General features: G+C 31.6%; 1 protein-coding gene across 1 annotated transcript; it reads left to right on the plus strand.

The window, feature by feature from the left end:
- The first annotated feature begins 7,709 nt into the window (after window positions 1-7,709).
- Window positions 7,710-25,615, plus strand: Pgd (phosphogluconate dehydrogenase). Its single transcript, XM_085941793.1, has 10 exons — window positions 7,710-7,813; window positions 10,521-10,629; window positions 12,121-12,235; window positions 13,778-13,929; window positions 15,108-15,200; window positions 17,716-17,866; window positions 19,694-19,804; window positions 21,113-21,256; window positions 22,561-23,015; window positions 24,912-25,615. Exons 1-10 carry the CDS (start codon window positions 7,806-7,808, stop codon window positions 25,029-25,031), a joined length of 1,458 nt encoding a protein of 485 aa, XP_085797919.1. The 5' UTR covers window positions 7,710-7,805; the 3' UTR covers window positions 25,032-25,615.
- Window positions 25,616-26,008: the final 393 nt, after the last annotated feature.

Here is a 26,008-nt window from a genome sequence, read left to right on the forward strand (position 1 = left end):
TATTTTAATTATCTTGTTACACACTCAGAAAAAGCGCCGCTTATTTTAGCGCCGCTGATTTAAAATTATTTTATTGCTTCATTCCGTAACTATTAATAAAATAATTACAAGATAAAAAGAACTTTTTATTTAAGTATTAATATATACTTTTTTTGTACTTGATAGAAATACTGAATAAATATAGAATAGGTACTGAAATGTCATTTTGACATTTCATATTGATTTCCATAGGAACGCACGTATAAAATATCAATAATTCAGTTGCTAGGATCCCCTTAGCAACCAATAATAGTGTTTTACTTTTCACGATTTTTTTCCGAAATAACTTTCCATACAAAACAGAATTAACTAAAAATGAATTCAATTCTGCTTAAAGATGGCTAAAAATATTAAAATAATGCATTGTCGTCGTATTTTGATATATTCTAAAAGTTTCAAATGTCTAGCTAGTCGGGAAGTTAGTTAAAAAATTTCAACCGTCCAATACAAATCTTGGACAAACAAGAATACGAGCTAATAAAATCGTGGTAAAAAAACGTGGTAATAAGCAATACCTATGTACAAACTAAAACCCAAATACATACTAAAAATATATAAGTAGGGAAGTATACAATTTTCATTATAAAATTAAGTTAAAAAATTTGGGTCAATGAGGTTTGATTTATATATAATCTCTTCCCACCAAACCCTTGCCAGATGTACTGAATAAAACTTATACTTAACAAACAGTCTACAGCAGCGATGCGCAAACCGTGGTCCGTGGGCCGCATGCGGCGCAAAATAACAAGTACTAATAATTCATCACCAAATTTTTCATTGAATACAACAAAATTATAATTTCCCATATACTAGTTATATCGTGCAAATATATAATAATTATTACGCAATGGAATGTAGATTGATTGATTGGAGTAGCTGATAATATATTATGTATATATTATATTTAACATAATAAAATGTATGACTCATTTAGTATATATAATTATTTTTCAACACTTTTACCCACTGCGGCTCGTGAAAAAATAGAAATAGATGGATAAATTGGCCTTTTTTTCAAATAGTTGTGCACCATTGGTCTATAGTGCTACACCATTGAGTATGCAGCGCTTATTATTATTTATTTATTTGAAAAAGACACGTTGAGTACATAACAAATTATTAATTCAGAACGTTCACAATAAATAACATTTAGAATAAAAATTACAAGTAATCAGTTCAGAAAATCAGAGAAACAATTATATTCATTAGCTCTGCAATACTGTGTCTTGGTCGCCTCACAAGTTTCGTAACATTTTCGTACGAGAAATGGGTGTGAGCCATTTGCTAAACCTATTAAGCATGCCGTGGGTTCAAACACACATTGAAAAACAACATGTAAAATTTACCTAATAGTATCTGAATAGTACTTTACAGGAATCATCTATTTTTGTTAATATTAATTGCATAATACATGAAAATATTTATCTTTTTTGACAATATTCTATTTTCATATGTAAGTACATAATATTATTTTCCATATTGTCGAACTCTGTAATATTCACTTCCATTTCAATATCTGAGGAATTCGACAATATAATAGAAGGTATATTGCATAGTAACATTTTTTCCATTGAATCTTGACTATCTGATGGATTCATAAAGTGGACTTCGCCCATGTCTGGATATTTACTATTCAAAATACAAACCTACCTTTTAAATAATATATAGGTATATAATGTAATATGACGTATTGTTTTATATTATTATCTTACCTTACCTAATCTAACATCGCTGCTAAGATTCAGATTGAAAAGCCTATAAAATACATCACTTGAATTAGTATTTTCTAGAATACTATTTTACAGAAAGGATATTATATAGATTGATTTTATCGTTGATAGCTATTTCAGTTGCTACGTGATACTATTATTAACGATATTATAATTTTGTGACAACCGAAATAGCTATCAACAGTAATGACTAATAAACCAATCTGTAGAATTAGGTAGTTATTTTTCACTTCTCAGTCTAGTCCTCTGTGTTTATGGTTACCAATCGTCCACGTTTAACCAGAATTGTTCAAGGAAATAAGTCACCGTCCTGGATCCCGATTAACCAGATTATTTTTTTATTTTATTCAAATATATTATGATGTTTTTACAATTTTATTTTAGTCGTTTATTTGTATTAGTTTGTTTTTTTAATTTTTATGCGCTTCGTGGCATAGGAAAAGTTGTTTCAAATGATAATTGAATATAATTTTCTTTTGTACGTAAGAAGTTTGGCAAGAAGTGAGTTCCGGTACCTTTGTTTTATAAAAAAAGCCCTGAACGGAAGTAAAACAATAATAAATTGTTTTGACATACTAAGATACTGTTCTGATAAATTTACAGAACACCTATTCACGTTCCGCGGAATCGAATTACCTAGTCTATTTTTTCACATATCTCATTATTTCATGCGGACGAAGTTGACGGTAAAATATAATAATATATGAACCATAACAAATTATTACCATTTACAAATAAAAATGTTACCTAGAAGATAATTGATTTTGCATAAATAATAATGAACCCTGTTACAACGCTCTTAATAAAACAAAATGTTACATTTATTATTTGCCTACTTCAATTCTGCAATTATTTTACATATAATATATATCAGATCTACTTATTAATACGTGTCTAAATTAATTCAATGTAGGTATAAACTAATTTGTATCACGTTTTTCTTAGCTCGTATTCTTGTTTGTCCGGTGGTTGTTTATCCAGTACAAATCTTGCAATCGATTTTTAACTAACTTCCCGACTAGCTAGACATTTGAAACTTTTAGAATATATCAGAACACGATGCCAATGCATTTTGTAATACTTTTAGCCATATTTAAGTAGAATTAAATTCATTTTCAGTTAATTCTGTTTTGTATGAAAAGTTATTTCGGAAGAAATCCGTAATCCAATCCACTATTATGGTTGCTAGGGTCCTAGCAACTAAATTATTAATATATACGTGCGTTACTATGGAAATCAACACGAGTGTCAAAATGACATTTCAGTATTATTTCTATCAAATCCAATTTTTTTTTGATCGTTTAAGTTACTCAAGTTTATATGATTCAACAGAAAATTTAAAAACGTTGTAAGTAGGTATATAAAAAGTTCTTTTTATCTTGTAATTATTTATTTGTTATGTTTTAAAAATAATTAAGTACTAAATAAATAATTATTGTTCTTTTAAATTTATTGTATTGTATTTACCTATCCTACAAAATAGACAAGAAATTCCGTTAAAATTTCAGGATTTGCGAAGTGTTTCATCGCATGAAAAGTTTAGGAATCTATGTAACGTAACTCTAATGCGGATGCGGTAGTTTTATTACCTGTCTACTAAAGTAGCTTTACCGCACGCATAGGGTGTGCGTACTTTATACCTGTTATTTTTTAATCTATGGCGTAGGTAGGTACCTAATATGATATTCTCATGATGATAAATAATTATCGTTTATTTTCTTATGTGTTATCGGTAACCCTTACTAGAGTAAATCTAGGCAATTTACACTCACTAGATAAATTTAAAATTACAAAATACATTGTATTCGTTATTTTATCTAGATTATTTCATGGGTATACTGCCAATCATTGCTATTCTGTGTTTGCTTCAGATTTATGAGATTTTGCTTGCGTACGCTGTTGAGAATAAATTTCAATGATTATGAGCGGCGATTTTCATGTAAATTTTGCTTCTCTGGCAACACTTTCACCGATTGAATTTTTAGCAAAAAAATCAAATTGAAAATGTATATTCTATAACAGTACCTATCAACAGGTCCGACGATTCCGTGATTGGACCGACTGGGCCTAATCGGGCCTCGCGCTCTGGGGAGCCTCACACCCTTTGTGACTTGGGCGCAGCAAGTAAAATAAACGATACAATATAATTTGAAACCACCTCATACATATGTACTAGAATTAGTATTTTTAAACGACGTCTGACGGGACTTGAACCTGTAACCATTGGATTCGCACCAATGTGTGGTTACAGGTTCAAGTCCCGTCGGCGTCATATTTAAAAAAAAATCGTGTAGGTATAATAATATTATTATCTGAGGTGTTTTCAAAATATGTGTATTAAATATAAAGAATGTTACACATTAAAGTTGCTTTTTAATAGTCATCGATAATATTATTTGACTACACTTTTAAAACGCGAGGCCCTTATGCCATTATAGAATTCTCAGGAAAAATCGAGTACGACGTGATTCTAATAAATCTATGTAGGAACTAACAATCGAGGCCCATATCTAACGGCCTCGGGCACATATTCCATTCGGGTCTCGCACTTGCTGGGACCGACCGTGCCTATCAACCCCAAAATGTGGGTAATGATTTTCGTGGCATTTGGTCAGTGATCTGATGTAGTCAGCAGTGGAACATAGCGCGCCGGAAGAGCATTGTTCCAGGACGGAGCGCGCTCCAGTACTTCAGTATTATGTAAATGTAAAACAACACAATTTTTAATCACACGAAAATAGAAAAAAATGTTGTTATTTTTTAAAAAAAATCGAGAATTTAGGTAGGTACCTATGCGAAAAGAGCGATTAGTCAGTCCAATTCCAAAGTGATTATGGGATATTGCGTTTTTTTATTGGTGCGTGAAATTAGATTTTTTGTATCGACATTGGTGTTACGAGAAATGAAAATATAATTAATATTAAATTCTACAGGTTTTTAAAAGGTTTTGTCGATAGCTATTTCGGTTGTAACACCATTATCAAGACTATTCAGATAGGCTGTTTGCCTTTGCTTAAATACTATACGTATAGATAGAAACAGAATACATTTTATTATTTGTTCCAACAATATTATGATTCTGCATACTTACTTATTAATTTATTGTAATATTATTAATTCGACAAAACCTTTTAAAAACCTGTAGAATTTAATATTATCTAATTATATTTTTATTTCTTGTAAAATGGAATTCTACCAAGTAAATGCTAACTCAATTAATAAATTGGTGTTACGATTTTTTATAGAAATATTCAAAAATGTGCTTAATAAAAGTGGGATCAAATTTAGTTTAATTTATTTAGTGCCCTATGTACTACAAAGAATTACATTTTCGCAGACACGTTATACACTTATTATGTAGCCTAACCTAACCTAACCTAATCTAACCTAACCCAATCTAACCTAACCCATTATTTTCTTTGAGACTGAGAAAATGCTATTCGGTATTTTTTATAGATACCTGCACCTGTGATAGATATATTATTATGAATTTTTGAAGACTATGGTTGCTTTAATTCTTCGATTTACCGTCTTCGACGATACCTATGATGAATAAGCTATGCATGTAATTTTCTTACACTTATATTTTGTAATGCATGAGAGAAAATCTATTAACATATATAAAGAGCGAGACAATTAGAGTACATATTAAACATACACGTATAAACGCAAATTTTAAATTTGAGAAATTGGAGGAATGTTTATTTTGATCGTGTCGTAAAAAAACAGGCGATACTATCATAATAGTTTTGTTTACAGTGCGGTAATAGTGATAATACTGATAATAAATTTGAGTAACGAGAAATTATTAGGTAGTGTGTTATCCAAGAGATTTCAGCAGTGCCACCCTTAAGCAGAGAAAAGTGCCGCTCCATTTCATTTATAGTGGTTTAAAATTTTATAAAAATTCGTTAGGTTGGTACCTACATATTTACCTATTTGATTATCTATTTCGGCCAACACACACGGCAACGCCGCCTGCATTATCACACTCACACACTGTGTCTTGGGTCTTAAACACACAAAATAATAACACACGCCATTTATTGAGAATTAAAGCATTTCCTCTCAAAGAGTGGTGGTTTTAGGGACGTGGAGGTATTTGGTGCCAACCATTACAATACGACAATAACAATGTTATCAGGATTTTTTGTGTTTCGATAATTTTTTTAAACTAAGGAGTCAATACTTTCTAATAAAGCGAGCTCATCATATGCAAACCGAAACATCTTTCAAAAGTTGTAATATTAGTTCCTTCATTGTTATTTGTAATTAAGCCATTTTTATAATTTGTATTTATTATGTATTATGGCGCATTGGCCAATCGATGTAATGCCATAATACTCTTTCCTAAATAAATAAATTCGCCGCACTTTATAATGTGCCGCCCCTATGCAACGCATGATCTGCTTATCACTGAAGGGTAATATTTTGTCAACGACAGTTGGCAACAAGTCTACAAAGCTCCGCCAAACTGATGCAGCAACTCATAGGCAAATAATTAATGAGTCTGTAACGCCAGAGAGAAAGAGACAGGAAGACCCTTGACCCCTGACGAAGACGTATAAGAATGTTGACAGGTGGTACCACCACCTGGTAATATTTGATAGTTCATAATATGTTTCAAAATAAGATCTAATTGGATTTGGTCCTTGTCTGTTTAGTGGAAGCCAGCGGCAAACAAATTTTTAAAATAGCCGTAAAAATAATATATCGTAGATACTGGATTATTTCTAAGGTTAGGTTCGGTTAGATTATCATTCTTGAATTCATGAATTTAGCCAAAATCGGCCATGAAAATTAGCGCGGTTCCCGCCTGGCTTCCTGTTAAACGACTTGTACCTTTTATAATTGAACTGTAATAGGTAGGTAGGTACCTACTAAAAAAAATCCGCCACCCGGGTGTTTCTCATGCCCAACTTACACCCCCGCTTGGCATGGTCCTGGATAGGGAGGTGTTAGTACTGCAAAATTTACTCACCAACCTTCAGAAACGGCATGAATAGAAGAAGAAAAATCTATCCAAACAAAATTAATATTGGGTTTTAATTACTCATCAATAATTAATAATTTATTTGTGTACCTACCTACCTACCTATTTTATGAAGTACATTTTGAAAGTCATTGGATTCACAATGACCTTGCAGAAAAACCATGACAAGTGAATGGTCACTTGGTCAGTGAAACACGTCGAAGTCAAACGAATTGAGTTTCTCACTCAGCCCTATTGTATCGCAGCGCTCGAACCAGTGCTGCCAACTGCACTATAATTATAGTACAATACTATGATTTTGAATCCGTGAAAAATGTAAAGTTCTTACACATTACAATTTTACACAAACATGTCAAAAATACTATAATTTTGTAGGATTCGAGACGAAAAATGGTCATGCACTATAGTTTTTTCAGAAAATACTATAATTTTTACCATTTTGTACTATAATCTAGATAGAAAAAGTTGACAACACTGGCTCGAATCATTGTTGCCAACCGTACTATAATTATAGTATTTGTACTATAATTTTGGTCCACGTACTATGTAGGTACTATATTATAAAACAGTTATAGTACGCCCAAACTACTATAATTTTGAATATCGGAAAAAATATGTAAATAGTACTATAATTTCACAATATAAGAAGATTTCGAGAACTTGGAAAAAAATTGCTCGAAAAACCTAAAAAAATCTCTTGACTTAGGCTTAAAATAAAATTTCTTGAATTCTTCGGTAAGCAATTATGGTGGCAAGAAGTAGGTACCTAAATAAAAAGGGGTCTCTGAGAAACAAAAAACCTATACATTTTCAACAGAATATGACAACACGTACTATATTCGTACTATAGTACTATAATTTTTGAGGCTTTGTACTATAATTCCACTTTTAAAAGATGGCAACACTGGCTTGAATGTAGAAACTGAAACGCGCTGCCGGTGACGTTTATTAGTGGTCCGATCTTCACTGTGCTAACGTCCGACGATTGATATTGCTCCACTGTCACATATTTGTATACTTAAAAACAATAAAATAACACCGAAATGTCTGAGTAAGTACTTTCATTATGTTTACATCAAGAAATTTTACTACATTTCATTTAAATGTGAAACTATTTCAGCTGTCAAAGTTGCGCACTGACAGCAAACTTTTCGGCATCCATTTGTCGATGTTGTTAACTTTTTAAAAACAAATAATGAACAAATATAACAGTTTTTATTGCAAAATCCATGCACTGTTTAATTAGGGCAAAGTTTGAATAGTTTTAAGCATAACACGTTGAGAAAATTTATAACATTTCATTTATTTGTTTAGCTTTCAAGAAACGCTCTTGCAATGTCATTTTATACGTAATCATCAGAACATAACCAATTCTATTAATTTATAATGAAATTAAAAATATGGTAGTAGATCATATTGAATAAATCAAATTGTTTCAGTCTGTAAATACGTAAACTTATCTTTATACAAATTATATTTATATTGTAAATAACCACTTGACTCTTTTGACATTGAAGATAATTTTATTTTGAGGACGAAGTTTATTGTACTTAAATTATTTTAGATTAAGAAATTTAAATTCACTTTAAACTGATGAATGTTCACCAGTAAATATATTATTACTGTAATATATTGTATCCTAAAATATAACACATTTTAATACCTACTTAGATATAGGTACTAACATATTATGAGTCTTATGACCCAATTTTCGCTTGATTTTGATCTTGGTTATTATGCCATTATAGTATTGGAAAAATTTGTACCTTTGTGGTCCAGCATATTTAACCACCAAAAATATGAATCCCTTTGTGTTAGGTATTTTATAATATTATTACATTATATTCAAATTTATAACGTCCAATGCCCTAGTATGATAATTCATAATCTAAAACTCTCAAAAATATCGAGAAATAATAAATTTGTGTTCGAATGTCTATTAAGTTGACATTATTCATTTCTAATACACCCTAATTAATAAAATTGATTATCGGTGGTGATATAACCGTGATGACACAGGGTAGGTCCTGCCAACAACTCTTGAAATGTGACTACTTTCCAATTCGCTACCCCAAGCATACAATAATCAAAGGTATCTAGTCAATGAATGCTCGACATTATTCTCGTTGCTGGTTTATTGTCATTATGCATATGACTTATTCAATGCAGTCTCCTAATTGAACTGCGCTGTAATCTTTGTAGATAATGACATCTATATTTTTCTAATGAAAGTAAAGTTGTCATTAATACCTAATCTCACTTGGTGCATGAATCTATTCTACACATACAACGCTGATATTATTATTTATTTACTCTTAATCTGGAAAGTACCACACGCAAGTTAATTTGCCAAGCCACATACCGTAAGATCCGTTTCACACGAGACACCGGTGTCCAGACACTGAGAGGCTCGAGTGGCTGCATTTACACTTAAAGGGGGTGCATTCAGACGTGTGTCGCGTTCATTTATATGTATATGCAGTGTCCAGAGATACCGGTGTCCAGACATCAGTGTCTCGTGTGAATCAACTATCAACGTAATGTATATCCGTCTATTCATGTATATTTTCAAAACAATATTTATTATATTTGCGTGAAAATGTACATGAAAGACGTGGGAAACCACACTAATTAGTAAATTATACTAATTTTCATCATTCTAATGTGTATTTCATATTAATTTTAAAGTAATTTATTTGATTCCAAAAATAGTTGGTCTGCCTAGTTTGATGGCAGTGACAAGATTATAATGGAAATTTATTCAATGTTATTTTAGAAACATCGAATCTAACCATAAGTCATTATAATTATCATATTTATTAATAGTTTTTTCTTGTGTTATCAAAGATAAGATTAACATTGATGTGGTTACAGGACATAACCAACATAGTTGTTGGTAAGCGTATAATGATTATGAATAATTTGAAGTAACTGTACAGTGGAACCTCGATTTACCGTTCTCGCATAAATAGTTTTCCTGCATGGATCGTTTATTTTTGAAAGTCCCGCCAAACACCCATAAGAACAATGTTAAATAATCCTTCATTAACCGTTTCCCGATTTATTGTTTTCCTCGATCTATCAACATTATGGTCCCGTCAAAAATATTATCCCGATTGACCGTTTTTGTTGAATATTTTTCATTTCGCTTTCGTAGAATTGTTTATGATACATACAGAACTTTCAGTCGCGTCGCTTTTTTTCTAATCGTAAACCTGGAATGTTCGAGTGTTAATAATAATTGCTTGATCTATGGTGATAGATATGACAATCTGCAGGCGCCTTTTCGGCGCAGCGAGTATATACACGTATTCCTTAAGGATATTATGACAGAACTTGATATATAACTGCGTATTTTAATGTTTTCACGGAATCTTTATGAGTCTGGCCTCTATTTAATCCAGAGTTTATATTTTTAACTAGCCTATTCATTTCAATACGGCAATCAAAAACGTAGAATCAGGGTTTCACTAATGTCAAAAAGCGAAGTTTGCAATAACTACTATTATTGTGTCTGGCAAATAAATACACATGTTTTTTTTCAATGTGTATTAATTGTAACTAGGGCATGGACCTAATATGTTGAGTAAATCCTGAGAAAAGTGACTAAAATTCATTGCTCGTAAGATCGCCAAGATCCACATTGAATTGTAGAGCCAATATAAAAAAAAATATTTGCTTATTTCCCATCTCTCAAATATTTTCTTCTGTATTGCGATTAATTAATTTATTATTTTTAAATTGTATTTTTTTTTTAGGAAAGCTGACATCGCACTTATTGGTTTGGCCGTTATGGGTCAAAACCTTATTTTGAATATGGATTCCAAGGGATTCAAAGTTTGCGCCTTCAATAGAACCGTAGAAAAGGTAATATTGATGGTCAATTTGATTATTAAATCACCCTTCAAATATGATATATCTCTATATTCCTTGACTAGAATTGGTCAATTAAAACTCACTTAAGTCAATACACACACGCTGTAGAAACAAAAAAAAAAAAAAACGGCAACAGCAACTGACTGAATATAACAACAATAAAAAAATGGTGATTTAATACCATAGGTCAGAATTTCTCAATTAATTTTATTTACCAATCCTTTTATATTTTGTACAACGTAATGGAACCCATAAATATATAGAAAATGTTGCTGTGGTCGAATTTTATTTCTTGCAATGAATTTGTTCAAGTTTATCTTCAGATTCTTCACGAATATTTTCTTTTCTTTGTTAGAAGTTCAAATTATTTTACTTCACAGCTTAAATCCTATGTTTATGTTTAATTCATTAATATGTCAGTAAGATATTTGTAATTTTTAATGACCAAGAAATGTTTCATAATCAAAATTTATGATACAGACCAACAACTCTTGCTGCAATTCAAACATTCTAATGAGATTTTTATCTTGTGACAACCATTGTGACTTCCTTATGTTGCCCATATCTTATTGCTGTACTCGTTGACTATTAGTCAAATTAAATAATCTGGATCTGTTCGTCTTTCATAGTTTTAATTGTGATATATTTTTTTTTAAACCATTTGTCAAAAGTATATCTTACAAAAACTATCGATTCTCGCAGTACCCTATATTTTATGTCACAGAACCTTAATTGGTCATAGTTATGCAGAAAGTAGCCAGTCCACAAAAAATAAAAAAATTAAATATGATACAGATCAGATGCGAGAAGGTTTTCTCTACGTTCTGCTGAAAATAGCCAAGCCGCAAAAAAATTATTCTTGAAATAAAATACTATTTATCATGTTATTGCTATAGCGCCATTATCTCAGCTCGACATTATTGTGGACTGCCTACATTCTGCATAACTACGTTCAATTGGGGAATGCTGCTATAGATAAACCAATGTAAGTTGTCCATCAGCCCAATGAAAAAACATGAAAATCTAAAAACTGTAAAACAAGCTCTCAAATGTTTGTGTGATACATTATATGACACAATTTTAAATATATATTATATATCTTGGCAGCACAGCAACTCCCTTGATAATTATTTGTAATGGTCGATAGTGGTACAATATAGTTTATATCAATCGTGATTACTTAACTAAAAATGCCCGGTTCGTCCACATGCATACAGTAACTGTGAAAAATAAACAAGTCAAGAAATGTAAACGTCAACTTAAATGTTTAGATGTAAAAGATCATAATATTAGGATAGTCTTAAAAAGGATGTAATAATACATGGTGTATTAATATACGGTTTTAATATGGTGCAAATATTACTACTGAACTGTAATTTTTTCATCAGAATGTCAAAATGTTTTCATAGACACATTTTCAACAATGGCCCCAGTATCAATTATTTGTATATGTATTAATGTTACCCTGAATTTCTGTTATAGGTTACACATTTTTTGAATAATGAAGCTAAAGGAACAAATATAATTGGAGCAACATCCCTCGAAGATATGGTCAGCAAACTGAAAACTCCTCGAAGGGTCATGCTTTTAGTAAAAGGTATATTTTCGCTATGAATTTATGGTGTTACTTATAATAAATAGCTTAACACTAATTAAATATGAATTCAATAAAGGTTTATTACAATGAAATAAACTCAAAATGTTTTCTAGAACTGAATTCCTTATATTATTTTCTTTATTGGTTTAAATTTAATGTTGCAGTTTTTTTAAAGCATTTTATGTATTTCTAAAAATATGTATTAATCGTTTTGATAACTGACCCAACAACAATAATGAACAATTTAATTTATTATCATTTAATAGACTGAGATACTAATATAGAAAAAATATATCAACATAGTGAGAGAAAATACAATGTAACAAGTCATTCGTTATTTCGCAAACAAGTGCTCGATAAATCATATAAACAGCCAATGAACTATGAAGATGAAATAATATTGTTAAGTGAGATAAATGAATTTATATTTATAATTCTTTAGTGCTTATACTTTATAGAGTTCATTGTACACATTCTTTAAATAAAGTTTTATCATACTTATAACAAGCTCGTTAATAAAATAATAAGTCAAGTCCATTAAAGTGAATTCTCAATTATTGATTATCACTTCCCTTTCTAGAAGATACTATTCATAATAGAAGAAATGCTAACATTTAAAGTACCTACTTAAAAAATCCCTTTATAATTAAATGAATTAGGCGCATCAATATAAACAATGGAAACTGGAGAAGATTGGCTAAAGTGTCATTGGAGGTTACTCGTGGGGAAGGCCAAATACCGTCCTGGGATGTAGTGCCATGTAGGAAAGAAGCGAACATATAAATGATACTGAGCAAAAGTAACCAAATCATTTCATAATTACGTCACATTCAGGCAACACAAAAATAAGGGAAATGGTTTACTTTCTGTGTGTGGCTGTAAGAAGGTACAATTCTCGACTGGAGAGAAATATGGGATAAATATGCTATTTTCAATATATATTGACGTCTGTGTCATAATACGCATTAAAGTTTGTCACATAAACAAAACATGCATTGAATATTGGTAATTTGATAACACTCAACGGATTTTGTATTTCTTGTGCTCAATGGCCTGAATGTCATTAATTTGTCATAAACCAAAACTGGCTTTGAAGTTTTAATCTTGGCGACTGATTATTTTGTTTCTATTTTATTAATCCATTCTATGTTCACAACCAAGTAATTACCTACAGACCTACAAACTTTTCATCGGGTCTTTGCACAAAAAATAGTATGTGATTTTATGCCCTGCCACGGAATCGAACCCGCAACCTATAGCTTCATAAACGAACTTCCGTGTTGTGTTTATGAATGTTGTAAAATGAAGAATAAATGTCTATAATCTTTCAATCTTAGTTTTGATTGTGACAAAAATAATCACTTAACTGATTACCGTGATTATAATATTAATTCGCATTATGTTTCATTTATATGATGTTATCAATTTTGACGACTAAGTAATGAATTGAATCAAATATACTGACATACTAAATAACTGTTTTAATATGCTAGTATGAAAGTGTACTCTAGATGAAAAATAACTAGAGAATTTTTGTTATAGCTGGACCTGCCGTAGATGACTTCATAAAGCAATTAGTTCCTCTTCTGTCAAAGGGAGACATAATCATTGACGGAGGAAATTCAGAATATACCGACACACAGAGAAGATGCAAGGAATTATCATCCAAAGGGCTACTTTTTGTCGGTGCTGGGGTAATTTAAATTTTTTATCTGCTTTGGACAGTAATGCAGAAAGGAAACAACCCATAAGGCAAAACATTCACATAATGAATTTGATATTTATCCATTTTATTCTGGTACAAATATGAGTTTTAAATTAGGATGTATGTTTGTTTAAAAAAACGATTGGCATATACAAGTAGGTAATTTACTTTGTAGTAAGAATTACTGAATTATTCATGACACACATAGAGTTAATTTTGTTTGCAATAAAAACAAACACTTCTTTTAACTTGTTATTAAATGATGTGTGGGATGGTTAATTTCTGCATATCTAACCAATTATTTCTCAAGATAAATTTGTTTTAAATAACTTAGGTAAATAATAATAATAATATATAAGTTTGCCTCTATTAATGACCTTCATAGGTCAAACTTTAAAAAGCCATTGATTGTGTGTAATAAATATTCACCAAAGTAGGTCACTTTCAAATGAACTCATATAGCTTGAAGGCTCTTTAAATTATGACTAATGTTGGCATTATACTTATGCCTTCTTGCACAAAAATAATTTGTTTTATTTCGCATTATAATATCACTCGGATAAAAAAGAAATCCATTATTTCTTTAAATCACTGGAATAAAATACCAATTACAATACAAATAAAATTCCAAACAACACAAAGGGACCTACACATGCAGTAGTATCCAATAGATTTATTTATGAGGATTGATTTATTAACATCTATTATGGGCGGGAAGAATATCACCAACAATCATTTTCTGAATTCAACTACAAATGTGAAAGAAAAAAAAAAGTGAAGAAAACGTATGAAAAATTATTTGCTAGTGGACTCGAATCTCATCATCATCAGGGGCGCGACAACCCGGTGTGGGTCCTGGCCTCCTCCAACAGCTCCCTCCACATGTCCCTATCCAGTGTGGCCGCTTTCCAATTTGGTACCCCCAGAATACGGCAGTCACTGGCAGCTCCATCCAACCACCGAATCTTTGGCCTCCCTCTTCTACGTTCCTATTGGATTGCTAGACATCACTATCTTTGTGTCGACTTTTGGACTCGAATCTAGTCTCACTATATTGCTAACACGTCACACTAACCCAATTCTCTCATGGTGACAACATTAGTTATAAATCTCCAATAAATAAATTTGGTGCATCCGTATTCAACAATTGTAATTTTTTCCACATAGGTAAGTGGCGGAGAAGATGGAGCCAGATATGGACCATCCTTGATGCCAGGAGGACATAAAGAAGCCTGGCAGCACATCAAACCAATCTTCCAGGTAATATATATTTTTTTCTATCAAGTTTCTTTTGAATGAGTAATGGAAGTATGAACACACCATTTTTAGTTATTGCATATTTTGTGACATAAGTGGAATACAATCTATATCATCGTGGTGACTACTTTGAAATTCAGTTGGTTTTTTCATGTTGCATTTGATGTAGTTTTCATGGGATTTTAATGTGGTGCATAGCCCTAAGAATCCTCGAACGCGCAAGCCTCCTTCCTCACTTAAATATTTTTTTCATCATCGAAAGCAAGGGTTCTCAACAATTTTGTGGTCGCGGACGCATTCGAGATTGGACAGAAAGTGACGATCGCCAATATGTTTTTCAATAGAAAATAATGCACTTTTTGACAAAAACTAACATACAATTAAATATAGATTTAACGTGAAAATATTATATAGGTACATACTATTACCTGTTATCCCATGTCATTATTATTAAATAGAAAAAAATACAATTGTGTAATAGTTAAAGACAATTTGACATTTGTTTTATTTTAAAGATATAGAAATATATTATTATGTAGTATACAAGTGTATTCAGTTTCGGAGATAGTTGACTTTTAGGGTTATGTTTCATACGAGTAATTTTTCTAATTTATTTAATCCTTCTTAATTAGTTATGTGGTGGTAGTTTTCTGATTTAGAGCCTGCCAAAGTCATGCAGGTAATTGTAAAACTTTTCATTATCTTCGTAATGTCACTTGTGGGTTAGAGAGTTTTACCCATAGAGAGAGATAAAATAGAAGAGTGAAACATAAGTTTATCACTGCAAAACCATTATAACTTAAATAATAGTTTGTCAATTGTTAAAGATCAATCGGAGTGAAATATGCAGGTACTGACACTTAAAAATTTACCATTCCTGAGATTTCAAGTACTTACAATTACCCTGCTTTCCATATTAATTCTATCTTACGTTTTATATTTGAATCAATGATATTATGTGAATACTTTTATATTATTATATAATTTCATTATTTGAAGATTTTTACTAATATCCATGAAAGTATAAAACATTTTAATTGTATTGTTTATAATAATTTATATGCATAACATACATTACATTTCATACATGTGTATAAAATTAATAAAAGAGGTGACCTTTGTTTTCAAGTTGGAGAAGCAGTTTGAAAACTGTGGATAACCTTGGATGTCCAGATTACTACCGATTTTATACAGATTTAAATTAATGTACAGCTGTAGGATCTTAATTACCACCGTTACGATATTATGTAGAAGTTATGTAAAAAGCTATGTATGTCTTAATATCATGTGACTCAGATATTAGAGGAAGAGACCAGTCAAATTATTGTTAATTCGAAGAAGAGCTCTCACTTAATTATGTAATATTTTCAAATCACTTTGTATTCACGTCATGAATGTTTAATTAATTTTTACGTTATACATTTTTGATCGTGAAATATCGATCACAAAGTAAACTAAATTTTTTTTGAAAAGGTCTCACTTTTTTTGAAAAGTTCATCATATACTAATAGGCCAGAGGTTTTCAAAGTGTCCGTCTCAGTCCTAGAACGCCGCAGGTTATTTAAAAATTTTAATAATAGAAATCTAAGTCCATTGCGCTGATGCATGGTCAGAATGATAGGTTCATTACACTTTGGTGGCATATTTTCATAAGTCAATCACTAATTTTCAAGAAGCATACTACTCTTCCCTTATTATATAAATCAGATACGGAAACTAAATCGAATATGACTTCACATTCGTCCTACTGTGTTGTGTCTAGTTTATTCAAGATTTAAAAACCTGCATGGTGAACAACTTCACCCATCTCACAAATAGATATATTTTTTTGGGTACCGTGATGTGACTGTCGACTGCAACCAGCTAGTAAACTATGTAATTAACATATTCGGACTAACACGGACATATTCTTTTTAGAAACGATCTTTTCATGGGATTGTTACACTGTAAGTGTGTTATTTGTAATGACACAGCTCTAGATAAATTATGAAAGACACTTGTGTTAATTTTACCAAATAATCATATTTTTAAACATTAAAATAATTAGAGTACATATCGACATTAAGCCAAAAGGGCAGGCCATCGGTGACAATTTGCAACATTACATGGGACTAGTTTGAAAATTTATTTTATTGGTTTCGTTATATTTCCCACGAACTACTTTGTCAAAAAGTAGTTGTCATTGAACGACAACATCTTTTTGGCTACCTGTTAAAACTGTGAACTAACATGCTCCTCCCATTTTTAACTGCACTTCCATTATAAACTAACAAGCTCCTTTCATTTAGCCGACAATAGCGCTTCCTTCACGTAGCCAAGAAGATGTTGCAGAAGAGTACTTTGTCACGGAATAACTCTTGTTGACGCGTTTGTGACACTAGATGACATTCTAAATAATCTATCCGGATAAACAAATCATTTCCGCCACAATGTCCCTAAGACTCATTTGACTTAGCACCCGATATTATAATATCCATTAATATATTGTTAAAGTAATTTGTGTTTCATTTTGCTTCAGGGTATCTGCGCAAAATCTGGATCAGAGCCGTGCTGTGATTGGGTGGGTCAAGATGGCGCTGGTCATTTTGTGAAGATGGTTCACAATGGAATCGAATACGGTGACATGCAACTGATTTGTGAGGCGTACCATATCATGAAAAGTGGTTTAGGTATGTACTCAATTCAATTTTTGTTACACAATTTAGAAGTACCAAATGAAATATGTCATCGAAATGAAGATTGTGGTGTTTTACAAATAATGCTCTCTTTACGACTCTAGAGCAGTGTCTGCCAAACTGTGTGCTGCGAGAGGTTTTTGGTGTGCCATGAAAAAAGTTTGTGAATCACAGGTTCATTGCTTTCTCATATAAATTTAAAATCTTGTCAGTGCAGAAGACAGTAGAAAACATAATTTGCATCATTTTCTAAGTATTATCCATCACTTGATTATCAAATAATTACAAGATAAAAAGAACTTTTTATATACCACGTTTTAAAATTTTCTGTTGAATCATATAAACTTGACAATTCTATGTGTTAATAAAAACTTTTTATTGTACTTGATAGAAATACTGAATAAATATTATAGAATACAGAAATGTCAATTTGACATTTCATATTGATTTCCATAGTAACGCACATATATATTAATAATTTAGTTGCTAGGACCCACTTAGCAACCAATAATAGTGAGTAGTAAATATTACTTTTAACGAATTTTTTCCGAAACATACAAAACAGAATTAACTGAAAATGAATTCAATACTGCTTAAAAATGGCCAAAAGTATTAAAAGAATGCATTGTCGTCGTGTTCTGATATATTCTAAAAGTTTGAAATGTCTAGCTAGTCGGGAAGTAAAAATCTTGGACAAACAAGAAAAAATTTGTACTGCACAAGAAAAAGTCTGTACCGGACAAACAAGAATACGAGCTAATAAAAACGTGGTAATATATAAGTGTGTCGGTAATCCTTTCACAAGATACGATGGTACACACCGGACATTAATAGTGGAAAATATTTAATAGACTTGAAAAACGATCCTGTGTAGAGCTGATCATTTCTCGACATCTGGTTTATTGATTTCTCGAGATATATCTCTCTTTTTTTCAACTCCTTCAACCCTAATTTTCTGCCACTGAATTAGTTTTTCTTGCCCTCGAGACAAGAAATCTCGATCATAACCTCTATATTACCTTTCACTGTACCTATCAGTGACGAAGGATGGAGGTAGGCTGTTAACCCTTCTTACGCGGCAACTAACTTTAGTCAGCCTATACGCTCGGATCATCCGCGTGGCGGATGACTAAAGTCATTTCGATTTTCGTTTGCCTAGTACTGCTTTCGCCCAGGCGCAAAAATTCAAATATTGATTTAATTTATTCAAAAATCATCTTCCTCCTGACATCTGTCGGTGTATAGCCTAAACTTTTGTTCTAACTAATTTAAATAAATATTTTTCGAGAGTGTGTCTCGGTTAAAAAAATATCACTCATCGGGTCACTTCAAATTTACACACATATAAGATGTCGGAAATGGCAATAGCGGCTTTAGGTGACGTCTTTCAGCTCCCGGTTAACTTCTCGTCCATGGAAAGTCGCACAAACCCGAGAGAAATACACCACAGTAAATAAAATGGAAACAATTGGCATCTGGTCTATGTACACAGAATGTACCAGAATCTGACATTCGGAAGCTAGGAGGCAAATAAAGACCTGATCGACCTAGTACAAGATGAAGGGACAGTGCCAAGTTGAATTTGAAGACTTTGGGCATCCAAAACTGAAAGAAAAAGAATTGTTGAGAAAAGTATTGCACTTAAAGTGCGATTGACTAACGGAAAAGGCGATTAATTCCCAAGATTTTTATACAATCTAATCAGAAGCTTGTGTTTTATTTCTTTTTTTACAGAACACCATAGACAGTAAAGGAGTTTTTGTTTGTGTCCCGTATTCCTTTTTAAATGATATTGATTTTCATGTTGTATTTTATTTTCAGGAATGAACCAGGACGAAATTGCTGATGTGTTTGAAGAATGGAATAAGGGCGAACTAGATTCATTCCTGATCGATATCACAAAAGATATTCTTCGCTTCAAGGATAATGATGGTATGAAAATTATGGATTTCAATCAATTATCCTAAACATACTTTGTTGTCTACGTATGGACAGTTATTAAATTTGTGACTAGAATAATCAAAATATACTTATTATTGCCTTGGCACACCAACTCATCCGTTGGTCTGCCCAAAACTGGGAATGTTATATATTCATATCATACCTGTACAAACTGTCTTCATCTATATTAAACTTGTACTCTCTTATTTAGATGCAATTTCGTATGGTATGACAGAGACAGACATATATTTTGTTTATATTTTGTTACGACAAAACAGAACATGACAAAACAGAAAAAGACAAAACAGAACACGACAAAACAGAACATGACAAAACAGAACACGACAAAACAGAACATGACAAAACAGAACACGACAAAACAGAACATGACAAAACAGAAAAAGACAAAACAGAACACGACAAAACAGAACACGACAAAACAGAACATGACAAAACAGAACAGTGACAAAACAGAACAACGATAAATATAACTATGACATTTTCGGAAAAATATAAATTTAATATTGAAATTGTCCTATCTCTATTAAGTTGATAGATTTTTCATAGCAGAGATTTTCAATACGCCATAATAAATCAAATTATATACCTAATTTCTGCATTACTAATCGCTAGAAAGCCTCAAATAAACTCGTTGTTGCCGGCAAGCTTAGGATGGGTTTGGGTTGAAATCCCAAAAAATAATTAAGAAAGATAAAAAAATGTTTTTTTGTCTCTCCTGAAAAAATTGCACTATCAAAAGTCACGGAAGAAGAAGGGAGACAGAAACTTCTACTACATTTTTTCAGCTAAAAATTGGTCGTCCGTGTTTTTCCCATTCGAGAAAGCTTTTCTGCTAAGATTTTTGGGACAGTCCCAAAGAATTTTATTTTCTAATGAAACTTCTACTGGCATATTTTGGACACACGCGTTGTTGACTTGATGGTTTGAGAACTGATGCACTAATATATATTTAAAAATTGTAATGACTCTTGGTTCTCTTCTTTGGTGTGTGGCGAAAAAAAAGCGGGCCATCTGTTAAACTTATGATGTCAGTTCCCTAGCTGTTGTTTCTAGGAAACTGAGGTCATGTCAGTGCAATATGTATTGAAAAGTACACGTGCCACTGCATCACCTTGCCCAAAGCCACTCAGCTTTTGACATCTAGGTGTTATTTAAATTTTTACTTACTTCAAGTATTTAATTAAGTATGTAATTGTATAATTGTATTGGGCGAGAGATATTTAAAAAAATGCAATATCGTTGATTTAAAGCTAATAGATTAATTACTTTGAATTACAGGAAAATATCTTTTGGAAAAAATCCGTGATTCTGCCGGTCAAAAAGGCACAGGAAAATGGACAGCTATTTCGGCCCTCGAGTATGGAACTCCTGTCACGCTCATCGGAGAGGCTGTATTCGCTCGTTGTCTTAGTGCCTTGAAAGGTTAGACCAAATAAGAGTGTTCATGTTTATAATGCACCAATATCTGATGAGACTCGAGTAGGTGTGTGATGGAACACATCACGACTGTCAACTATATCTATGTAAATTAAATGAGATTCATAAAACACACATAGTTGACTAAACATTGTTGATTATATGAGATGTCACAGTGACAGTATACCCAGTTTAGCGGCAGGACGCAAAAGTCGTTGTCTAATGTTTCGATGAGTTATAGATAACTTTAATGGTTTTACCCATTGATATACTACTGGATGAATCATATGCTTCTTAAAATGACGCCCGATTTTCAGCGAGTCGGCCTTTGTTAAAACTTACTGAGTAAGCCCGGTCTAGCTTGCATCTTACTCTAACTAATAGTCAGCGCATGACGACTTGCTCTGTCTGTTTTGCGTTGCAGCCACCCTTAGGTTCACTATTCGAAGAACGCAAATTTAGTTTTACAGCCAGGGCAATACGGGTGAAATTCGGGAATCCATGTTAACGGTCTTAACGCATTATACCTACAAGGAAATATTATAAGACGATATTCGTTTGTGGTACATTTTTAAAATGACACTTGTATGGGAACTGCTCATCTAGTAGTATATCAATGGTTTTACCTCTGAATTCTTGGTGGAAAGACATTGTATTAAATAAAATGAAACATAGCATGCAGTACTTATTCCACATAATTTAATAATAATTAGAATTGGTTTCGTTCGGTTCAATCAGGCGGACATTGTCAATTGATACAAAATATATAATATTAGAACATCCTCATAATATTGTATTTTTTGTATCAGTTAACAATGTCCCATTGAAACAGACAAAATTGGTTGTGAATATTATTAAATTACATATCGTCGTTGAAACTAGAAAATTGTGTAACTCCAAAAACGCTACTTTACAGGAGAGACAAAAAAACATTATGGTTTCTTATACAAATATATGATTATGGAGTTAAATCATGTATATCATAAATGTTACAATTTTTTTGGAATTATATCATTTGCAAAACGGGTGGATATTAACAACGGCCACTAGATGGTATTCAAAGTCAATTTTTGATTAAAACGGAGTTACACATTTTCTAGTTTCAACGACGATATGTGGAACAAGTACTACATAATGTGTTTTATTTAATTTAATAGTTATAGATGCAATTGCCAAATAATGATGAAAATTTCTGTTTAGTTTGGATTTCGCAGATGAAAAATAGTTATTTAACACCATGTCATTTCATACATTCTTGCCCATATAATACTGAATAGATTAATTAATTGATTATCCAATTACTTTTATAGATGAGAGAGTCGTGGCGAGCAAAACACTTTCAAAGAACGTAGACAAGTCAATCATTAAGCATTACCCGCAAAAAGTCTTCCTGGAAAAGATCCGACAGGCATTATATGCCAGCAAAATTGTATCTTATGCCCAAGGCTTTATGCTCTTACGAGAAGCGGCCAAGTCTTTTGATTGGCAGTTGAACTACGGTGGTATCGCTCTGATGTGGCGTGGAGGCTGCATTATCCGCAGTGTATTCTTGGGCAATATCAAAGAGGCGTACTCCCGTAATCCAAACCTCTCCAACTTGCTCTTGGACGATTTCTTCTCAAAGGCCATCATTGGCAGTCAGCAGTCGTGGAGGGAGGTTGTCTCTCAAGCAGTTCTTCTCGGAGTACCAGTTCCTGCCTTTAGTTCCGCATTGGCGTTTTATGATGGCTACCGTTCGGACGTTCTGCCAGCTAACCTACTGCAGGTAAATTGATATAATGAATTTTCACTACTATAATTCACTACAATAACTGTATGGCAATGGGGAGAAGGAAGAAAGTGATAACATCGCAGTAACCTATCTGAATCCAAAATAATATACACATATTATTTGATAGTATGTGGTGGGGAATATTTGTATAACAATTCTAGAAGACTTATCATCACAGTTCTAACTTATTGTAAGCAAGTTTTATTAATTTCTGGTTAATCAAACCAAATATAGGTGATAGTATATACGGCAAGGAATAATGACAGGTATCGAAATCTTTGATAAAATATTGCAATGCGTACTGAACAGATCAAAACTACGCATATTTATAAAGACTGGTGGTATTTAAAAAAAAATTGTTTGTTCTCTTACAACAAGTTAGAAACGGAGCAATGATATGTTGACATTACTCATACTGGTTCTTATGCCACTAAATAAAAACTTACGTTAGTAACTAACCACATAAATCTATTGAGCGACAGGACATTGTCGATTATTTCTTGCCATATTTATAGTTTTGGTGATATAAAACAATATTTCGAATATGATTTAAGTAGGAGTGTATAATGCAATAGGTACATGTAGCATAAAATGCGGATTCTGTAATTTAATACATTTGTCTGATCATTTATATTTTACGATGTTTTACATGATTAATTAATATGTACATAAAACGAGAGAAAAAAATTGATTTCAAAGATAAACTTTACAATTCAGGTTATTTCAGGTTTTAAAGTTGGTTACCTCTATTTTACTTTTATATATTCCTCTTGATTCTGGTTAATTAAGTATATTTTGTCCATTTCATGACTATAATTTCAATAAAATGTTATTTTATTAAATAAGTCATTAATTTTATTGCAACCAAATTACATACCGTTAAAATGTTTTAGCGGCATGACCCAAAAGTCGAGCTACTATTGGTTAACGAACGTGAAACGAGCCTTCTTTGAATCTAAATGATTGTGAAATAACCCACATTTTAAAGTTTCGCATTATTTTAATTTGATATTTTGTATATAAGCTAGGTTTGAGGTTGCTATCTAAACATTCTTTTAAAATGTATTTTTCTTTACCTAATGAGATTCAAGGTTAATTTTTATAGAATATTGGAATGAACATGTTTGCAAATAGTACCTACCATGATTATTCCACCAACTTTAAACATGGTTTTTAATAATTTGAATGACTTTTAGGTTGTTTTATTTTTCGTACAATATTTCACACTTTTTCTGATTAACTATTTCTAGTCCTAAAATGTGCCTGAAGGTTTTTATGATTGGCTTCAAAATTGATGTTTTTTAAATAAATATAGAAACATTATTTAACTATGAATTAGTCAAAAGTTTGTTGTGCTATTAATACACATCGTGTATTAATTTGGTAAGTCTATATTATGATATAGTATTAATATAATGCCAATAAAAAGATATTTGCTAGCAGTACTAGGCAAACGAAAATCGAAATGACTTTAGTCAGCTGACGCGCGGATGACTCGCGCGTATAGACTGACTAAAGTCAGTTGCCGTGTAAGAAAGGTTAACTCATTTTTGGTGAAAATGCGACTTGGAACGTTTTTGAAATACAGCATTCAATTTAAAAAAAAGTTTTTTTGAACAATTTTTTGGTTATTCTTATCATTTAAATTTAGTTTAATGAGTTCTCTCAGGTGTTCTGGTGAGATTTTTGAATAATTAATAGTTTGCACTGGGTTTTTCTTTAACTTAGCAAATGTTGCATTTGGTTACATTTTTTAGTGTTAAACATTAGTCATGTTTAGTACTATTTTTTATCTTTTCCACCAGTAACTCACTGTCAGGTAACTGAATAATCCAATTCCAGCCAACGATTTATGGACTATTATGTAATTAATTATTTATGTTTTTACAGGCTCAGAGGGATTACTTTGGTGCCCATACATATGAAGTGCTCGGCAAGGAAGGCAAATACGTTCACACAAATTGGACCGGTCATGGAGGAGATGTTTCCGCATCTACTTATAATAACTAAAAATCCACAAACATATTAACTTACATTTACGTTTCAATTCTTTGTTGGTATGAGGTTATCCTATTATGTATAAATACTCTCTCTTGAATTGTCGCGATATAAAAATTATTTACTTAGTGATATATTTATTTGATGTAAAATTTAATTTTCTTCCATTCGAGGCCTTTAAAAGGTTGGCAATAATCTTTTTATAAATTTTATACATTCCTCTAATATAAGACTTTTTACAATCATCATTCATACATAATACATATTACTTTTTTCACACAATATGTTATTTTGCAAACTATTGTTGTATATTTTTTTACAGCAATTTATTTTGTCATGTTTTATAATTATTATGGTTTAGTTAGGAAGATTTTTTTACTCGGTTTAAAGGATCTCTGAATTTTTAAATTTTTGTTCATTTTAGTTATTAACAATGTTAATCAGGTGAAACTATTTTCTATTTAATAAGGACTGTATTTATTTATTTACATTAAGACTTTTCAAACATTTTTATGAATCATGATACTTCCCAATAACGATTACTGGGAGTAACAGAGGTAAAAAATTTTTTTTTTTCAATAATAAAATTTATTACAAAATTTTTGTGTATTATTTCTGGAACCCTAAATTACCTAGTTACCTACAGTTATCATTGTAATATTTTGATGCAATATTACGGTCTAAAGAAGTGTTTCACCTAAACAGACCAAGTTTAATTTTATTCATTTCAAAATAAAATTCCCGTCCTTTTGGGAGAAAACTCATAAAAAATATTACTATATAGATGGAGTAACAGTTGCTCATTGACGAGTCTCTACCTGGGAAGAGACCTCTTTTCAGTAAGTCGAGAGTAGAGCATGGATTCATACAGCGACTTGATTATCAAATCATAACTACTGTTGCCAACGCCATGAAAATCTCTTCACATAATTTTTGCTGTCCGTATGATTAGCTTCGTTTTTCGATTCTTCGATTCTTCTTCGATTTCG

Source organism: Rhyacophila brunnea, unplaced genomic scaffold (assembly GCF_057557595.1).
Source record: "Rhyacophila brunnea isolate RB1 unplaced genomic scaffold, BYU_Rbru_1.0 scaffold_1, whole genome shotgun sequence".
NCBI lineage: Eukaryota > Metazoa > Arthropoda > Insecta > Trichoptera > Rhyacophilidae > Rhyacophila > Rhyacophila brunnea.